The sequence below is a fragment of the Alosa pseudoharengus genome, unplaced genomic scaffold (genome assembly GCF_046254945.1).
Source record: "Alosa pseudoharengus isolate Yale_2024_CS ecotype anadromous, Long Island Sound unplaced genomic scaffold, YU_APseudo_1.1 YU_APseudo_1.1_scf_18, whole genome shotgun sequence".
Taxonomy (NCBI): domain Eukaryota; kingdom Metazoa; phylum Chordata; class Actinopteri; order Clupeiformes; family Clupeidae; genus Alosa; species Alosa pseudoharengus.
Window position 1 is genome coordinate 17,827,885 of NW_027468650.1, and position 20,340 is coordinate 17,848,224.

Below are 20,340 nucleotides of genomic sequence, written 5' to 3' on the forward strand. Positions count from 1 at the left end.
ACTACTAGCAACACCATTTCATATACTTATATAAGCACTCTACTGCCACCCACTGGACAAACATTATAGGTGTAACAGATTATAACACTGAATACCATACAGGTCTTACATTAACCAACATGATTACCCTAGCGACCAGCATAGAATCTGCTTTATTTAGCATAGCAACCACCATATCTACCCTAGCAACACCATAACAACAAACCCAAATCCTAGCTACCACCACCATAATGTCAACCAAGCAACCACCATAGCAACCAACACAATTACCCTAGCAACCGACATAGTAAATGCTTTATTTAACATAGCAACCACCATATCTACCTTGGCAACAATCTAGCAACCACCTCAACTACCCTAGCAACAACCTAATAACCACTCAATAATGTCAACCTGGTAACCACCACAGCAATCAACATGATTACCCTGACAATCAGCATAGCAACCACTTTATTTAACATAGCAACCACCATATCTACACTAGCAACAACCAAACAACCATCTCAATTATCCTAGCAACATCTACAATATTGTCAAGTCAAGTTTATTCATGTAGTGCATTTCATACACAGAGGTCATTCAATGAGCGTTACATAAACAAAAACAAACTGGAATAGTTTAAAAAGTAAAGAATAAAAAAGAAAACATAAAACACACAAGGTAATAGTATATAAAAACATAAAAGCGCAATAGTTTAAAAGTGTTTAAAAAGTAATAATTAAAAGACATAAAAAAAACAACATAGCACCCAGTGAACAGCAGCACTCTGGAGATTATTCCAACATGATTACTCTAGCAACCAGCATAGCCATGCAATATGAAATGCATGTATAACCCAATAAAGAAAAATAGGCTACTGCATGAAAAATGTTGCTTTTATTTGCCTTGTTAAATGTAAACATGCACTAAAAATACCATGAATGGCACTGTGAAGGGCATTATTATTGCCAATATTATTATGCTTGGATTTACCCAAGCCATTCGTTAGGAAAGAATGGTCTTTGGTCTTTTTGGGGCTGCAATGAATCGCTGATACAACCTTTAAAAGTGTGCAATGTTCATGCTACAACAGTTGGGCAGCACACTGCTGTTATTGGCCTTCAGAAGGGACAGGCCTACACCAGCCTGTGTGTGTGTCTGACACGTGTGTGTGTGTGTTAGGCTACTAGGCTATATGGTTAGCAATTTTCATCAACCCTACCTCTCTCCATCTAACAGCTGTACAACTTTCTATAGCCATACAAAGCAGCCTAACTCTTCACTATTTGTGTAGTTAGACTAGTGGCATAGACTTGCCTAACTGAATAAGAAAGATGCCTGAATAGGCCAGCCTCACGTCCCAAAAACATCGCATCATCGTGTAACGTTAGAGATCTCTCATCCATTCCAACTTGAATTGACGACTGATAAGAAAGCTTCGAATAGACCGTTATGGGCAATAATGTCAACAACCCGTGCATTAAAACAGGCCTAAAATGAACTTAAAATCTTAGATAACTTGTACTGACAACGAAGGATTGCGTTCCACTGCACTGTCAGAAACTTTCTTCACGCCCCGCACCCTCTCAACGTCCTAGAGATGCTAATGCCTCGAGTCTACCTACGAGGCAGCCTCAGTTACACGTCCCCTTGGAGACTAGCAGGAGCAACACGTGATGTGGCCACTTACTTATCAGGTTTAGGGGCAGAGAACGGCGCTTTGAGGACGGGCGAGGAAAGTGTCTTCCTCTCTTACGTCGATTAATTTCATTATTTCGGTTTGCAGTATTTGGAAAGGAGAGGAACATTTCAAAGTTGACTAACTTTGCACATCTTTAGTATCGCCATTTTGATTGCTTTCCGGAACAAGTTTGCCTGTTCCTTTTTTCCCCTCAGCCCATCATCTCTATTCACCATCATCAGTATGTCTCGGCGTAAGCAGCCCAACCCCAACAAAGTCAGACGTAAGTCGCTTGCGGATTACTCTTTTAAATCGCTTATTTGTTTATCTGAACATGTATTTTAATTTAAATATAATGGGACAATGAAATGGCAACATTTTTAACTAAGGTACAATTAAGCGAAGTGGTGGCATTGAGTTTTCTCAACTCCTGTTCGCTTGCTTCCTAGTTTGTTTTTTTCCTCCGAGGGCTTGATGCTCCTTGGTCAAAAAAAAAAACGAGAGAAAAAAACAAGCATTGGAATTTGACACGTTCTCTTCTCACACGTTATCGCCATTTTTAAGTGACTTTATTGATTTGGTTGATTCAGTCGTAAACACCGATTTAAACTGTTGCGCTTCCTGTAAGTTTGTGATGGGGGCTGCAACTGAAGGTTCAAAGTCTAACAGCTAGCTAACTAGCTGCTAGTGTTGCACGGAGCATCCATATCTTCGTGCACTTTGATCGAATCAACAACTTAGCTGGCTAGTTGACATGCGTAGAGTTTCTGTTTGGCCTTGGCTCACATCTCTCGTTTTTAGTAAAAAATCCATCGGATGGCTAATATTAACTGTTATTTGAACGCATGTTCGAACAGCATGGGTTACTTATTTTGTCAATCTAACGTCCATCTCTCACCTAGAAAGCCACACTACCGAAGTTAACGTCTGGTACATTGGCATATTAAACGTGGATTTGATTATTGACAATGATTGGCTACAATAATTCATGGGACGTAAGTAATTGTAAATTAGCGGATACTACTGATTAGCGTACTGCTACTTGGGTTAGTAAACTTTTATTATGGGTTGTAGCGCATCACAATTTTTACGAACACTTGACGTTTAAATAGATTCGCTTTGAGATTTTTTTTGTGTTTTACACATTTTACTAGCTGATGAGACATGTAGTGGTGGACTGGAGGAATGGATGACTCCTGGTCTCTGGGGTAACGTGAACAGACACATAGCTCGAGCTGTTAGGTAATGGTTGCTAGGCATTTTTCCTCTGTCCCTTGTGCAGCGCCTCTCGCGTTGCCGGTGCTATTCAAGAGCGCAAGAGCAGTGCACGGCAGTAGCCTACTCTGCTTTAGGTAAACGTGGCGAGCCCAACTCGCTCCATGAGTTGCATAAAGCACCATCATGCTTAATTACGTGTAGATGTGTGGGGATTTTGGTTGGTTTTCTACAGTCATTTTCAGTGCAGGTATTAGGTTTTTCAGTTTTTAATTTTAGCTTATTTTGGAGGAGGGCAGCACATGAAAAGATGTCCTGCATACGAACTCCAGTCAATTTAGGATGAGGGAAGAGAACAGATCCGGATGAGCACTTCGCATTCCATTACGAAATTCTACACTGTACATCGGAGGCCTACATCAGCAGCGCTGCTTTGTAGACCTGTCATTAAAGACCGACTCCTATGTCTCCATTTTATGAGTTAATTTAGTTGCCCATGGAGTAACCAAGTAGACTTTAAGCAACAATAGGCCGCCCTAACTTTCTCTGGAATCCATTTAAACACTTTAAACAAGTTTTGTCTAGTAGGCTATGTTAGTGTAAGTCCACGCTTTCAGGTTTTTGGAGGTTTGGGAGAGAGGTGCTTAGGCACTGGACTCACTAGGCTACTGTGTGCAGGGATGCTAGAAAACAAGAACCAGAAAAAAGGTTTTGCTCATGGCATCTTTTTCCGTTGATAATGAACGAGTGGGCACGATTTAGGAAGTTGGGAGACATCATTTGTTTTTTATTTTTGTTTACTGTCCATGTAGATAAAATCAGATTTGCAGATATTAGACCACCAGTGGTTTGCATTAGTGGTGTGGCACAGTGGTTTGCTGTTATAACTGAAAAAACTAACAACTGTTTGGACTATAAAAAACGGTGGGGTGTTTGTCACCAACCTGCTAGTGGACTCCCAGAAAATTGATGAGCAAAACACCAGCAGACCACCAGATCTGCCCGGAGTGGACAGACAGTGGTCCACCAGTCTCTTGCTATCTGGGAGTGTAAAAATATATACTAATGTTATAGAAATGTTTTAAATAGTTTAAGAAACTACGGTCATCTATGGTCATGGCTTGTTAGTTTTATTGTTTAGATCCAGCCAAATTGCAACCATGACAGCACCATGGTTTTGGTACTCTATTGTTTGTAAAACCCTGGCAACAGAGTGGATGAAATTGTATTGCATTTAAAGCGAATAGAACTTTAGTTTAAGTTGGAACTTTAGTGGAAGTTGGAACTTCAAATAAAGTCAGTCAGTCAGTATGAAAGGTTTCATTTCTATAAGTGAATTCACTAATTACACATGCAGGGGTTAACGGAATCATGTGTTAAAATACATTTAGACTCTCACTTATTTCCATTTATCATCTGCAGTCAGCTGCAATATTTCTTGAAAGGCCTGTGTTTGTTTTAAAGTCTTTTAATTGGCTGTAGCAGTTCTTGTCCTGTATATATCTATTATTTGAACTATAATGTACAACCATGGCCTATCTCGGCAGTCCAACTTTAAGCTGATGGATAACTTATTTTTAGTTGGGGTCTGGTTAAGGTTTCTGCCTGCTATAGGAATTCACCTTTGACATTTGCCCTTTTTACTGTGGGTTTCATGAGGTGTCATTTTTTTTTGCTTTATGTGAATAACTTATATAAAATGTATTTAAATTTATTTTAGGTGCATGTTATACTAAACTATACTATGTGCAACTAGCTGCATAGTGAACATATAGTGTTTACCATTTTGTGAATTTTATGCATGGATTGCATTTATCCATGAATTATCCATCCTATTTATCCCATGAAATATAGATGCATAGAGCTGTATGGAATATTGTGAATATTGCTGAATTTTATTTTTGATAATGGAGGTTACGTGTTTTGCCTTTGAGTCCAAGCATGTCTGGGTGTGAGAGTGCCAGGAAATGCTCCTTTGTACTATGAGGAAGAAATAATTGTGTCACAGTTGTGATTGGTAGATTGTTATGGACACTTGTTATGACACTTCTTGGTGACAACTTGCTCACCAGTGAAAAGACAGGGTGTTAAAACTTTCTTCCTTCTTCCTCCTCCATTCCTAGCTCACCCCTTCCCAACCCCCTTCCCTGCGACAACCTTCAAATAAAATAGGTGTTTACTACAGGTTCAAAGTCTAAATTGACTGCTATCTCTAGTGTGAAAGAATGCTGGCTTCAGTGGTAGAGGGCAGAGGAAAAAGGGATGGGAGAGAAGAGAGGGATAAAATGCAATCCTACCTTGTTAAATAGGAGAGAGAGGGGGTTGGTGTGTAAGAGTCAGACATTAGACTAGTGAGCAAGCACAAAGGAGGGTGCAAGGAAAGAAAGGAAATGTTACACAGTTCTGGTGGATCGACCTAGGAGCACATGACCTCGAAATATGAAGGGGACAGGAGCACATGGTGTCAGGAAACTGAGCTGAAGGAGGAAGAGACAGAGGATGTGTAGAAACAATAGCCCTGAGTGAAGCCTCACCTTCTTCACGTGTGTCCTAATTTGTTCATTTTCTCTCTTCAGTATATGTGGAGAAAGTCCATTCTCTGCTTAGCCTTTAGGGCTACATGCATTGTTTGTATGCCTAGTTTACTCAATTTTAAACCAAAGTGTAGTTCCTGAGTATTACATAAGAGATTATTATTTGTATGCATAATTGTTTCTTTTGGCACTGTGACTGGTTTTTAACCTGTTTTACAGTTTTCTATGAACTTATTGCTTTCAGTAAGTAGGCCAAGTTTATCATTGCCTGGGTAACTTGATGATCTGAGAGACTGATAGAGAGGGAAGAGAGGGAGACTCGGCTGAGTCTGTGACTGCTCTTTTTTTCCTGTTTTGTTCTCTCTGTGCAATTTCTTGTTCTGTCCGTCTCTTCTCTTTCTCCCTCCTTCAAAGTTTGTCTTTGCTGACTAAACAGTTTTGTCAGCTGGCTGTTGTTCATAGGCTGAGGATTTGTAATACCTTCTGGAGTTTAGCAGGGTAAGGGGGAGGGGTGTTATTCACAGACAGCACTTGTTGCTGAGTGGAGTGGTGCAGTGACGTGGAGCGGAGCGGAGCTGTGCAGTGAGGATGGATGGATGGATGGATGGATGGGAGGGTGGGAGGAGAGTAGAGAAGAGACAGAAGAAGACTCTTGGATAGTGTTTGGGGGTGCAGAACAGTGTAGCTTCGTCCAACCAGTTTGTTTTTGTACATTCACCCATGATCAGTTGATGGGAATATCCTGGAATGAATTTGCAATGATCTTTCCTAGAAAGATAGTGCCGTTTGTGATGTTTCATTCATATCACAGACAGCACAGTCACTATCCAATGTTGTGGCTTGGATTTTTTGTTTTGTACCATTGGTGGGAATGGGAAAGTGGCAAGTATCAATGAGTGAACAATGTTTTTTTGTTTTGTTTTTTGTGAAAAAAATAGATGCCTCTAGACCTGTAGCAGCAGCAGTATTCTGACGGGTAGCCTAATAGTTCACAATTGTTGTTTGTTGCAGGTTGATTCTTAAAAGCTCTGTTGTGTTGTTGGTGGTGTTTGCAAGTCATGCGTGTTGGCTGTTACAGTTTGCTTGCTAGTTTAATACAATGCTTTTTAAATGGCGTATATGTGACCCATTTATTGTAATTAATCATAAGTTGACCATCATTTGTCAGCAGAGATTTGAATACTACCCCTTTAGGCCTCAATAGCAGCCAGATACTACCCCTTGCCTATTAGGCACCAATAGCAGCCAGACTGGCATTACAATACCCTGGTTGCTAGATTAGCAAGGGGCAAACACAGCAGCTGCAGCCATACGCGACCTGGAGTTGTACTTTATACTCCACCAAAACTAGAAGTACTCCAACACACATTCATTTATACATTGTGGTCCATGTGCGGCTGGGTTTTGAAGGCTATTTGAGAAACACAGGTGAGAGGCTAACATTCCTGCGAACCAGGCTTATAACCACGACAATAGAAAATGACTGAGACAAACTGCAAGTTTGAGTCTAAATTTAGTCAGTATAGCTTCTTTAAAGATGCTTTGAATGTATCACTTAGATTCCTTGTATTGCTGCCACATCTTTTCCACACACATGCTCTCCTTTGGCTGAAAAGGTAGTATTGTTTGCTCCGTAAACATGGGACACCTCATCTCCATGGTAACTATAGTACATGCCCGCAGTCAGGTTGTTCCTCTTTTGGTCAGGATGGAAGGTGATCACACACCTCCCTTACACACACACACACACACACACACACACACACACACACACACACACACACACACACACACATAGTTATTCTCAAGAGCATCGCTTTGCACAGCTGCAGCAGGAGTGGAGGGTGGGGGTTGGGAGAGGATCAGTTAGGAGGGATAGTGTGGCAGCTCTGTAATGGAGTTGTGCACATGTTGGGGATGAGTTTCACAATCACTCCTTTTGTTCTTTCGTGTTGCTTATTAAAGGAAGAGCTTGGTGGTAACAACAACCTAGGGTCTATTTTTCGATTGTGTAAACTCATTGGGTATGTTAACAACGTCAGTCGGAGTAGTTTTGAGTAAGATTAGAATATGCATTTACAACACAAAAGTATATAACAATTGGCTTGGGGAAGTGTTTTTAACTTAGTGTACAGAAAGGTTATAAAAAAAGAGTGTTTTGTGCAGTCTCAGTTCTTCTTCCGGCCATCTTGCTTGGAGAAGTCTGTACAGTTGATTACCGAATGCTGCAGAAGCTACTATCAAGGAACACAAAAGGACAAAAGATTATTTTGTATAGCTGTGGAACACAGCACTTAACATGCATTGTCTGTATGTTCTTGTCATGACTACTTTTAGCCATATTTGTGGGATGACTGTTTTGGGGTAGCATAATAGAGATGTGATGATTCCTGAGTCCTTACTCTTAACTTTTTTTGTCTGCTACATCTAAACTGCTACATCTAAACATAGTCCATGCTATAGGTTACTGTCTAGGACGTTCTTTCATTGTGGATGTGTGGAGCTGACTCCATTTTAATCCCTGAAGGTACGATGGATGGTCCCAGTAAAAGCCTGCCGGACTTTGTTGCCAATCGGGCAACAGCAAAGAAATAAAAAAAAAAAAGAGTACATAGCATTCTGGATAGGTAGAGGAGGGGGACAGTACTGGGGGGCGTGTTCAAACTTGGGTGGGTGTAAACTACTGCTGCTCAACATTTGGTTGATGTTTTTGCCTTGAACTTTGGTCTGCATCTTCACTCGTAGTCAAGTAACATGCAGGCACTAGCCCAAGATGGTAGAAGGGTAACCATAGAAAAGAGGAGAATCCAGATTGTTCATGGGTTGATGTTTTTGTTTTTTGTTTTTCTATTTCTTTTGTATGTGATACAACTACCGGTATAAAGAATGAAGTGTTTAAAATAGCAAAGAGGAGAAAGGTGGGAGACAAGTTTGTGAAAGTATTATGTATTGTACTCTGTCTTAAATAAAAGAACATTGAACACTACTTGCTTCAGCAATTGATGACACTGCGACTGTCCAGTGTTTTTCTGTCTCCCAGCCCCCACAAGTGACTGTCTCCCTTAAGGAAGGAAAAAAAGTTTCACACAAGCACAAATCATGTGTGGTCACTGCATGAAACTGTGTGTGTCTTTCCGAGTGTGTCTGACAGAGGGATAGCCTCAGTCTTCATCCTCATGAAGGGTGTATTCTTCTTGGCTTTACAAAGAGCCCTATTATGGGGCTGTGTGAGAGGCGTCTCTGCCTCTTTCTCCATGGATGCTCCCCCATCCCCTCCAGTGATTTCCTCATCTCAAAAACAGGCTTGTTGGAACACAGAGTAGTGGCCCTTGTCAGCATCTTAGTTTAGCCTTCACCTGTCGTAGATAAGGTGATGTTACTCAATAAAATAAAGTTTAGCATACCTAATAGACCTGATATTATAGTAACCAACTGCGGAGTATTGCACAATCATAGGTCCTATTAGAATCAGTTCCTATTAGGTAGAAACAACGCAGATTTATTGGAGTGATCGTATGCGTCAGTAACCTCATTAACTTGCAGTGCAGATTATGATATGATGACGTTAACAGTTTGCAGAGCAAATTCAAAGTTGCTGAAGGTTCATCGGATTCTGCCAGACAAACTTTAACCCCTTTAAAGGATGATATTAAGTACAAATGATTTCTCCAAAGTACATCACTGATTTGTTCTGGCAATGCACTGCTTTTTTGGTGTTTGTGTATTTTCGCGCATTTAGACTCTAGGCTGCCAGCGATATGTCAATTCTCTCAAAGGAAATAGCTAAATGGCTGTCAGTATCAATCAAATACAATTTTATCATTATGGGCTCTGATTTGTATATGATGCAATGTGTTAATACTGACATGCAAGAACTAATGTTGATTTAATGAACTTGGCAAAACGATATGCAAGCACCAGTGGCTCAATGCACAGAGGAGTACATGAATTAATTTAAAGTGACACTGTTTCTTTGATCATCCATGATTTCATTATATGTTAAACAAAACGCTACAAATTAGTCATCTAATTATTAGCACACTGTGCGATAAATAAGCAGATAACGATATTACCTCCTGTTCGCGTTGCATGGTTTTCACAGCACATTAGCCGTAGCTACTGGGCACTGCGCATTGAAATTATTGCCCTGTGAGCATGATGGTGGCTATATTATAAAACCTTAGCGTGAAAATGGTAAGCAAGCTCTGCTTTACTTAAATTTTGGGGGTCCCTTTTGTATCTGCATATCACACAGCATGTACATACTTTGGGTACTTTTTAGTTGTATTTTTAATGTGCCAATTATTCATATTTTATATGTATCTATAAGTATCTATACTTATTTATCTTATTTTATTGGTTTAATTGAATTATTATTAACTATTATTACTTTTCTTTTATCCATTTTATTTATATTCTTCTCCATTTTGTATAGGAGTTGACATGGAGTTGACCAGGTTTACATTTCACTGCTAGTTGTATACTGTTTTAACTGTGGACTGTTTTTACATTTCTCTTAAAATCTTGAATGTACGTGCTAGTTGGCTGTCTGCTGCAGTAGTTTTTTGTTTGAATGAAACTTTTTTTTTAGCCCAACACAGGCAATGCAAGGTGACTCAACAGTTAGCCTTCACTACCGCTTGTCATTTTAAGTCTTTCCTAGCTTTAGATGAAACAAGTTTTGGACAGACCTTTTTGCACCCTTTGCTGTGGATAGGGCTGCTGCTTGTTGCCTGGTTGCGGCCTGGGTTTGGGTGGGGGGAGCCCCTGGCCCTTGGCTGGGCCCCCGAATTTATGGAGTTGAGCTGTCACTGCAGCTTCTGAATGAATGTACCATTTGTTGTGCAGACAGACAACTGTCAGAGTAATGGTGGACACTACAGTGAGACCAAATTGTGTCCTACACAGCTATAATAGCCTCCAGAACAGGGAGAGAGAGAGAGAGAGAGAGAGAGACATAGAGAGATGTAGGAAGGAGTGGTGGAGGATTGAGTGAGAGACTTCATTCTGGAGATGGGTAAGAAGGATAGAAGGGAAGCAAGCCTGTATTCTGCTCACTGGGATAAGAGCTACATCGCAGTGCAATGATTGCACATGTTCCAAAGGCCAAGCAAATGGCTGAATCCACCCAATGGTCCTCATAAACTGAAGTCTTCCCAGACAGCATTTCTATCATTATAAGAGATTCTAGCAGATTTGACATAGCAGATGCTTAAAAAATAAGTTTAAGGATGAGTAACTGCAACTAATGTATAGGTTAAGAGCTAGCTGAATATGGTATTCAGATGGAAAGGAAACTTATTGCATCATCACATAGAGCTTTGGGCAAATTATCTGAATGTTTTAGAAATACTGTGCTGCAGAAACAACAGGATGACCAGTGTCCCTACATTCACCACAACAGGCAGGGAATTGTACTTACACTTAGTTATGCCTTTTGGTCAGAAGAAACTACCCGTTTCTGCCCGTCTCTGAGATCTTAAAAGGATGAATGAAATGAAATGTCTGTTGAGATCAGTGCACTCATAAGAAAAAAATTGTATAGCTAGTTCTTTGCTCCCGATAGATGACATTATATATGAGCTGTGCCAGGCATTTCAGCAGGGTGGTTGCATGTGACCAGAGTTCCCTGTTGCAGCCACAGTCTATGACTGTGCATCAGATGACTTCAATTATTGTTAGCAGTTTGTTTCCTGTTTGGATGTCTCATTTCTGCAGCTTTAGAAGGAGAAAAGGAAAAAGTGCTGACTGGCAAGCATGCGCAAGATGTCTCACTTTCAAGAAGGTTTCACGTTTTAGAGAGAATGTGGGTAGGCAAACTGGGAAGTGTATTAGGTTGTTGCACAATGTTCAGTTCAAACAGGCCATTTGCCATTAAAGATAACTATGTTATCTGACTTTTTTTAGTGTCATTATCAATTCTTGTATTCTGTATACGTTGTGTAGTTTCTTGCTTGAATTTAAAGCAGTGGTGTTGGTTTAGTCATATTTGTGCCTTATGTTACAGCTAGGCAATTTTTCTATTAGGTTTCTCGACATGCTCTTTAATTCTGATAAAGATTTCCCTTCCTAGTGTACCTCCTCCCTTTCTTATTGTCCTTGATGAGCTGTGGTTGACAGAGCAGGGGCCAAATGAACAGACGAGTGCAGGCTTCTCCTTGGAATGTAGACAAAGAACCGGCTGATCTTGTCTGTTAGGATTCTCACTGCTAAAGTGTTTCTCTCTCTCTCTCTCTCTCTCTCTCTCTCTCTCCCCCTCCCTCTCACCTACACACACACACACACACACACACACACACACACACACACACACACACACACACACACACTCCCCTTGCTCTCCGTCTTCTGCCTTGCTCTTCTCACTCTTACATTTGCACTCCTTATCACTCTCAACAGCTGTATTTTCCACAAATGCTCTGTCTGCCCTTATAAGCTCTGTAGTAACAGGTCCTGAGACTTGATATGTGTTGAAGGCACACGAGTCATAGGAGCTGATGTACTAAGACATTAGTGTCTGTTTGTTTCTTCTTTAGTTGCACTTTAAAGCAGCCCTAAAGAGTGTTTTACTTAAAGTAACGTTTCCAAAATCATTTTGATGGCACATAAAACTCCTAATAGTGCGAACGGCACTTCTGCCCCACTCTGAGCAGGTCATATCATTTGTAAAATAGACTAAGGAAGTTGCTGTAGCGGGTAGGAACACTGGGCAAACAAAAAATGGAATTGGAAAAGTGCTGCTATGCTATAGTCTGCAGAGTACGGATAGGTAGGCTACTTACAGGAATTCAGAGCTCTTTCTACAGACTGCTGTCCATGCATTCCCTCTACATTTTATCCGAGTTATGTTCATAGTTTATTACAAAGATGCACATTTATTACATTAACAAGTTAATTTATCATTGCTCTTCTCAACTGTAGGGGGAATCCGATAGCAAATCTTCAGTGCTGCTTTAAACATGGCATTTTTATGTACAGACCTCACATGAATGAAAGCGCATTTTGCGGGGCACAGGGGAGCCGTCAGGCAAGCTATGAAGAGAAGTGTTAGGCCCAAGAGCAAAGGTGTTCTGGCATATGTATGAAAACAGTGTATGTCTGTTTTGTGGTCAAATGTTTCCGCAGGTATAACCCAGATTGTGATAAAATGCATTCATAGGAGAAACTTTCAGAAACAACAGTACCAGTATTCAGAGCACCAGTTCTGCTTCTTTGAACCACTCAGAAGCAACTTTGGCTTTCCTTTTAATGTTGTCTTGATCCTTTTAATGTTGTCTCAATTCAACTGTGCCCGTGTTTGAATGAATATTACTGTTCAGTTGTGGGCACCGCAAATAAATGTTGGAGGGCGGTGACGAGCACTGTTTACCTGATGAAGTGAGTGCTTAGTAAATTCCTCATAATATAGCAAGGCATTTTGTGTGCTTTCTGCTAGTGTCAGCTGTCCTAAAACCACGGTTACCTGTTGTCTTTGCCTATTAAACTGTATGGGAACAGTAAAGCCGACATTTTTAAACAAATGTTCTACACAGAGCAGAGAGGCCATGCACTATCACTTCTTGAACATTTTAGTCCCTAACTTGACACACATGCAAAAAGTACTTGAAGGCTGTGTCCTTGAGCAGGGATATTTTGCTACTTTTTGTCATATTGCTAGGGGCTGCCACATACAAGAGGTGCTCTATTTTAGATTAGGACATGAAATGTTTGTCATCTTTTTTTCCCTGTTTGCTAGTCTTCCTGTGTATGGGTTTTATTTGATTCAATCGCTGCAAGGCCTCTCTTTTACTTGTCAGTGTGAAATCTTTTCTGGAAACATGTCTGCTTTGTTCCAACTTGAAATGCTTCCTCCACATCAACCCACTATAACTCCCCTTGTGGCTCTCAATTAGGCAGTCTTACCAGCCACTAATCTGATAATCTGTTTCTCTCTTTGCCTCCCATCCTCCTTCCTCTCTGTCTCTCTCATCCTCTCATCCTTATTCTGTAGACTTCTGTGCCCCCCCCCAACCCCCCACATACATTCCTTGACTCTGTCCCTCATATGATGGTTCTTGACGACTGTTCCTCTTCAACCTGTTTGATCTTTTACTATTCTCTTTCTCTCTCCCTCACCCCTCCTCCTTTTATGTGTGAGACACACAAAGACACTTCATCATCCTCTCCTTCTACACTCGCCAGCTTTTCCAGTTCTCACATCCTAAAGACGATAAGCTGTTGTTGGCTTCCTAAGTCTTTCTGTCACTCTCCTCCATGTCTGCTCCCTCCATCCCTGACCTGCTTTCCTCCTGACATGGCCCAAGGTGGACTATTTTATATAACCACATTTAATGAGGCCAGAGATTACATTCTAGGAACATTCTTACTCTTTCTATTTGTCACCTTCCTGTTCTCTCGCAATCGTAGACAGAGGAGCGACTGTTTTACAATGAAGTGTTTTTATTTCATGTACAGGCATCAAAAAGAGATTGATTTGTGGGTGAAAGTTCTCTTATGGACAATTTATAATAAAGAAGCAGCAACCACTCATTTCTGGGAAACAGCTCAGATACCTGTGTGTGTGTGTGTGTGTGTCTTTATTATTGATCTGCGTCTGTGTGTATGCACATTTTTGTTACTAAACTGCATCTCTTGTCATCTCCTTTTTCAGTGTAAGCAGTGTGTGTTTGCTGGGCACGTGAGGTGTGTAGTGAGGTGAGGTGAGGTGACCTGCACCCCGCTCATCTGTGACCATCTTTAGCACCTGTATCTGTGGATGGGTAAATATGTCGCCCGATAACTGCTTATATGCACACCACTGCTCGACACTGTCCCCTGCAGCTGAAACCACCTGCAGCATGCCTGCCCTCAGACCTGTTTTTACATGCACAGACAGCATGGAGCACTTTGCCATATGTGTACATTTGAATATAGTATGCTTATGTACATTTTAATTTGGATTGTTTTGCCATCCTGCTTTTTCTTCCCTCTGATAGCATTTAACTATACATCCATATCCATCTTGCCAATACTGTCCCATCCTAATTCTTTGACTTGCTTCTTAATAGGCTTGCAATATGCTTTATCACATTTTTCTTTGGCTGCTGTGCTGTCTGACTTAGTCAGTGTGCATGACGCATCCTGTTGTCTAAACACAGTCCTACCGTCTCCTCCAAAGCTTTCAGGATAACACCGCCAGCAGGCCTTTCTCTCCATCTGATTGGCCACAGACTCATGCATACACACACACACATACAGAGCCATGCAGAATCTTTCAGACTTGGTGAATGTCCTCAGGGTTATGCAGCCTCTTTCCCCAGGTGTGCCTACACCCTCTCATAACTGTGGAGATAAAGCTTTGTGTGTCAGCTCCACTCCCCATTACTCAGCCAGGTGGTATTACCTGATTTGTGGTACAGACTTTGCACCATACTTTTTTTGTTGTTGTTGCGAAATAAACATATGGTGCCTTTCATAGTCCACCACAATAGACACAAAAGAGCTATAGACTCAAAACCTGGCTACTGATTTGCTTTTTTTGGGTGACTCTTTGACTCTTGTTTGGTAGGTACAGCTAGAGTTTTTGGGGGCCTCACAGCTAGTCAAAACCTGCCCAGTCTCCTTGAGGCGGAGTGCAAGCCAATGCTTGTCTGAGACAACAGCCAGTGTATGTCCATCAGTCAGCAAACTGGTATCCCTGGTGTGAGGTGATTGTAAACACCGATCTTAATATATGTCAGTCTGTCTGGGAAAAGTGTCTTTTAAGTGTGTGGATGCAACTCGAAGCGTGAAGGTGTAGCATTCTTGAATTTGATTCTGCCCAAAACTATACAGGTTAATGCTGTGGGTGCTTATAGTAAGCCTACTGTATATAGAGCACTCCCCTATTTCCACCCATCCCTTTACATGTATGGGCCAATTGATAATAATTTCCCTACTAACCAAGACGGCGGATTCAGGAAAAAACATAAGCTCCTGTCCGAAAAGGGTATCTTACCTAAATTATGTTTGTGCCGAGAATGACAATGTACAGTCACTCGAAGTGCGGTAAACAGTGTTGTAATACTGCGTGTACAAAACCGCATGGAGCAACTAGTGGAATTATGTTTTCCCAATGAGAATTTGTTGTCTGATGTTAATTTGTTTCCCTCTTGAGTTTTACCCTCAACGCTTTCTGTAGTAGGTAATCTGAGCTAATATGCTGATTAGTGAAGTGGGAATCTCGAGAGGATAAAACTTTGTCTGAATTTGGCTTTCAATTCACCACCACATTTTAATGTCCCTCGTAACACCTTGAGGGACAGAGTGACACAGTACCAAACTTCTAGTATGTTAAACGTAATTGGTAATTTAGGTAGTAAATACTCCCAGTAAGAGCCAGGTCGGATTTTGTCCACATCTACACACCTCTCGCTACGGAAAAATGTAAGGTTGTTTAATGAAATTATAAATAAAAGAATATATATCTTTTTTACATTTTCAATCAAATAGGAAAAAAATGTAGGGTCTGGGCACTCACCGTTCGCAGTGCTCAGTCAGAGGGGCGGGATAATCGGTTGTCTTTCAAATTCCCTCTGCACACAATAGGACAGCGCTATGAGTCCCATGCGTTTTTCCACCAGCGGAGCTAGTTGGCTAGTTCAAACTTTTGCCAACTTAGCCAAAAGCTTAACTCGTGTCACACTGTTGGCCAACAGCAACATCCATCTTCTTTGTTTTCAAGTAGCAGGGAATTCAAGCCAAATCGTTGCAACTCTGCCATCAATCATTATGTTAAGCCCTCCTAACGACTCTATACACGATTTGATTGGCCTGATAGAAGTTTAATTTTTCGAGCTCACAAGCCAACCGAGAGTTGCTAGACTAGTCTTGAAAGCAAATGTAATTTGCTGCCGCTAGGGTGCATCTAGATTTTTAGGCTACTGCACCGGTGGTTCACCCTACATTAAAAACAAGCATGTGAGAATACAGGCATACATGATGCCACTGTGCGTAAAAACTGGGGGTAGCAACATGTCAGGATACTTAGATAATGTGCATCTTAGTAGGCTTGTATCATTAGACAGAAGGACGTTTTTTGAACACTACTCAGCAGTCTTTTCTGGGGTTTGAAAGTCCTGTACAGTTTGATAAATGTGTGTGGCTGAACATGATGTGCTGTTGAGTGTGCACAAAGGTAGCATATGTGTGAATGTGCGTGTTTTGCAAGTCAGGACAGGGCCTATTGATTGCATGAGTGGTGGAGACTAGCAAGGGAGTGTAGTGGAGAGTAAATGGAAGAAGAGAAGAGGATGGCTGGGTGAGGGGGTACATTTAGGGATAGTGAGAAACTTTTTCCTTCCTGGAGGAAGGAGAGATGAACAGGAATAAAAAATAAAAAAGTGGGACAGGCGGACACTGAATGCCTCAGAAAAGCAAGTTCACATGGACACACATTCACACCCATGACACAAACTTTTCCTGTTTTCCCAGGGAGAGAAAACTGGTACTGGAAATTCAAGTAGTCAAAGAAGAAAACCTGCATGTTGAAATCCTTTGTGCTGCTTTTCCTTTTCAGTGTAATTTCCCCCCTGGTGTTTAGTCTGTTTTGCACAGGACTATTTGACCTTTTTACCAGCCACCTGTTAACATCAGAATAATTAAAAACTATACAGCTGTGTATGTGTGTGTGTGTTGGAGTGCTTCTTAGGTGGACTGAATAATCACAATCTACTGAACCGTTAAGACAACGGGACAACCGCATTTCAGTTGTGTTCTCCACTCCCTATTTTACAAACAATTGTCAGGGTGTGGCAGTGTGCTAGTGAGAATGATGGAAGCAGGGAGCTGGAAAGAGCTACATCTGTTCCTAGCCATCAATTACACACACACACACACACACACACACACACACACACACAAACACACACAAACACAGTATCATAGATCTGATAGAAGAGTAAAGGTTGTTGGAACCTTTGCAATATATGCAACATATTCCCCGGGTAGTGATCTCCATTCTAAAATAATTATTTGCCCTCTGTCTCTCATCTTCCTTCTCATTTACCCAATTGAAATCCAGCGAGTTTTCACATAAATCTGTTTCTCAAGGTCAACGAGAGCTCACAGACATGCCCCCAGAGTGCTGCCTGGCTATGTTAACTGCAGGCTTTAGCAACTCCTAAGTAAAACGATTGTTTTTGGGGGGTTTTCGGACCGACAATAGCCTACTCCGTGACCTTGAGAAACGGAGATCTATGTGAAAACTCGTAGAATTTCTCCTTTAACTCGACTGAAATGTTGAAAAACATTTAAACATCCAACACTCTTAATAGGGGTGCATTCCTACTACTATTTCTGCCTGCTTCATCTCAGGGCCTCTGCAGGAGGGAGCTCAACAATGTCCTCTCATACTTTCTGTCTCCGTTTTGGTGAGGAAGAAGTGAAGAGAAGAGCTTGTTGTTAGACCGTGAAAAGGAAACAACAATTAGGAGAAGCCTGGAATTACCTCTTTCTTTTTTCTCTCTCTCTCTCTCTCTCTCACATGACAAACATAGATATGCATCCAAGATAAAGAGGCAAACTGGTGTCAGTGTGTGTGTTTTCGCATGCATGTTTGCTTTATGGTGTGTGTGTGTGCGTGCATGTGCTTGTGTGTGCCGTGTGTTCATGATTTGTGTGTACATGCATGGTATGAATAAATGTACATGTGTCTGTATAGTGGTGTTGTCTAACTCCTGTCCCTTTTTGTGGGGGCCTGTTGGCTGAGTGAGAATCTGACTACAATCCAACATGGACAATACACACACACACACACACAGACACAGACACACATACACTTTTGGAATGACAGGTTTGAGCAGTAAAGCATTGGCTGTGCTGATGCTGTTGTGATGTGACAAGGAGGATAGAGGACACAGCTTGTGCCTTTTACAAACTCGTATATGTGTGCGCGTGTGTGTGTGTGTGAGTTTTCCAAGTCCATAATTTCTGCGTTTTCAGTCTATTATTTTTCTCTGTTTCCTTCCTACGTCTCCTTTATTTTCTGTAGTGATGGAGAATGGTCCAGAGGACAAGTTGCTAGGGGAGGAAGCTGCTCTCACAATGACCACCAGGGAGGAGGAACCAGAAGAAAAGTGCAATGACCTCCACTCAGAAGACCTAGTTGAACACAGAGGTGAGAAAGGACAAAAGAGAACTGGAGTGCTGCTGGTATCCCCTGGTGCTCTTGGAAGGGTCAAGTGTTCATTACCAAGGAGAGGAAACATTTCCATATCCAGGCACTGGGTAGGATTGTAAATGTTGGAAAGGCTTTATTTTTTAGGGCTAAAGTATTAACATACACCAACGTGTATCGGCCTTCCGGCCTTTATCAGGGTGTAGGTAACAAGCAGAGCAGAGCCAAGCCATAATTATAGTTGCATTAATGTCAGGTGTGCCACTCTGGCTCATGCAACACATTTCAGAGACACAGACCCTGTTTACACGTACATGGTTATTTTGAAAAATGGAGACATTTTCCTTCGTTTGTGCCTTTCGTTTACACGCAAATGGAGAATTCTCGTCTGAAAATAACGGCCAGAGTGGAGATTTTGGAAAACTTTTGTTTGCACATTTGCATGTAAAATGAGAAAAACTGAGTTTTAGACAGCTGACGTCACAGTATGTGCCAGAACTTGCACCTGCACCAAAAGTGTGACCTATGTTTACATTTTGTTCCAAAGAGAAAGAGGAAGTGATTTGTTGCTGTTGTTGCTATTTTCGGGATTCTGATTGGCTAATGTGGGCTTGAGCTTCTCGTTACACTGCCACCTAAAGGTTTGGCATACTCTTTACGGCATATATACTGGGATTAGTGTAAACAAAAACTTTTCTGAAAACTTACTGAAGCTGTGCACAATGTTATTTTTTGAAAACGGAGAGGGTGAAATGTCCTTTTATGAAAATAGCCGGCCACATCTAAATGTAGCCACAGAGGTGAGAAACTTCAGAAATGCCGTGGAGTGGTTGATGTGATTGTCTAGATCTGTGCAATCAGATTGTGCAGACAATACCAACACCTACTAGCATCCACTCCCAGTACATCACAACACTTGTGTTCTGTCCAAAAGTGTGTCACTAATCCACATAACCTTTTCTAGGGAGAAGAGATACAGCAATGAGCTCTGAGAATGGAGCAGCGGGTGCTGATGACATGCTGGAGGAGACATATGGGGTGGACCTCTCCTCCATCAACTCAATGATGTCCACTGTGATGAGTGTGTCCACGCTGAACGGGTCAGGGGTGGATTCAGCCTCATGCACCCCCACAAAGAGTCCTGTCCACAGCAAGTCCATTAACAGCAGATCTCCTACCATCAGCCGCGCAGCAAGGAAGAATCCGGTACACACACAAAATATATATGCACGAGGATGATGCTTTTGCATAACACACACATATATGCAGACATGCTGACCTGAAACATTTCATAAACATCCTAAAGATTCCATACATTCTGGTCTACACATTCATTCATAGTTTAATCAGTCACACACACACACACACACACACACACACACACATATATATATATACACACACACACATATATATACACACACACATATATATACACACATATATATATATATACACACACACACACACATATATATACACACACTCACGGTAAAGCACTCAGTTTGGTTTTTATTGTTGTCTCTTCCTCATTTCCCCTCCTAAACATATCTAACAACCTGCCAAAAACTTGAGACAACAAATATGTGAAACACTTTTTAGTAGTGTACCAGTTACGACATGACAGCAGCGTAAAATGTTATCTTCACACGGTGTGGGTATTTCATGGTCTGTGACAGACAGAATTAGCAAGCTAGTTGGCTATCTGGTCATAGTAAGCCCATGATTAAATGTTTAATGTGCCAGGAACAACAAGAAAACCTTACAAAGTCCTCCAAGCTGTTTTTAATCAAATG

General features: G+C 41.3%; 1 protein-coding gene across 4 annotated transcripts in view; it reads left to right on the forward strand.

Annotated features, from left to right (window-relative positions):
* The first annotated feature begins 1,670 nt into the window (after positions 1 to 1,670).
* The window catches only part of rreb1a (ras responsive element binding protein 1a), a 38,349-nt gene continuing 19,679 nt past the window's right edge, over positions 1,671 to 20,340 (forward strand). For 2 of the 4 annotated variants that reach the window (XM_076290376.1, XM_076290378.1), the window contains exons 1-3: positions 1,671 to 1,943; positions 18,419 to 18,544; positions 19,509 to 19,750. In XM_076290376.1, the coding sequence (XP_076146491.1) occupies positions 1,904 to 1,943; positions 18,419 to 18,544; positions 19,509 to 19,750 (408 nt within the window). In that variant the 5' untranslated portion in view covers positions 1,671 to 1,903. Of the gene's footprint in view, positions 1,944 to 14,059; positions 14,169 to 18,418; positions 18,545 to 19,508; positions 19,751 to 20,340 lie in introns of those variants that run through there. The other 2 variants (XM_076290377.1, XM_076290379.1) reach the window with 2 other exon arrangements.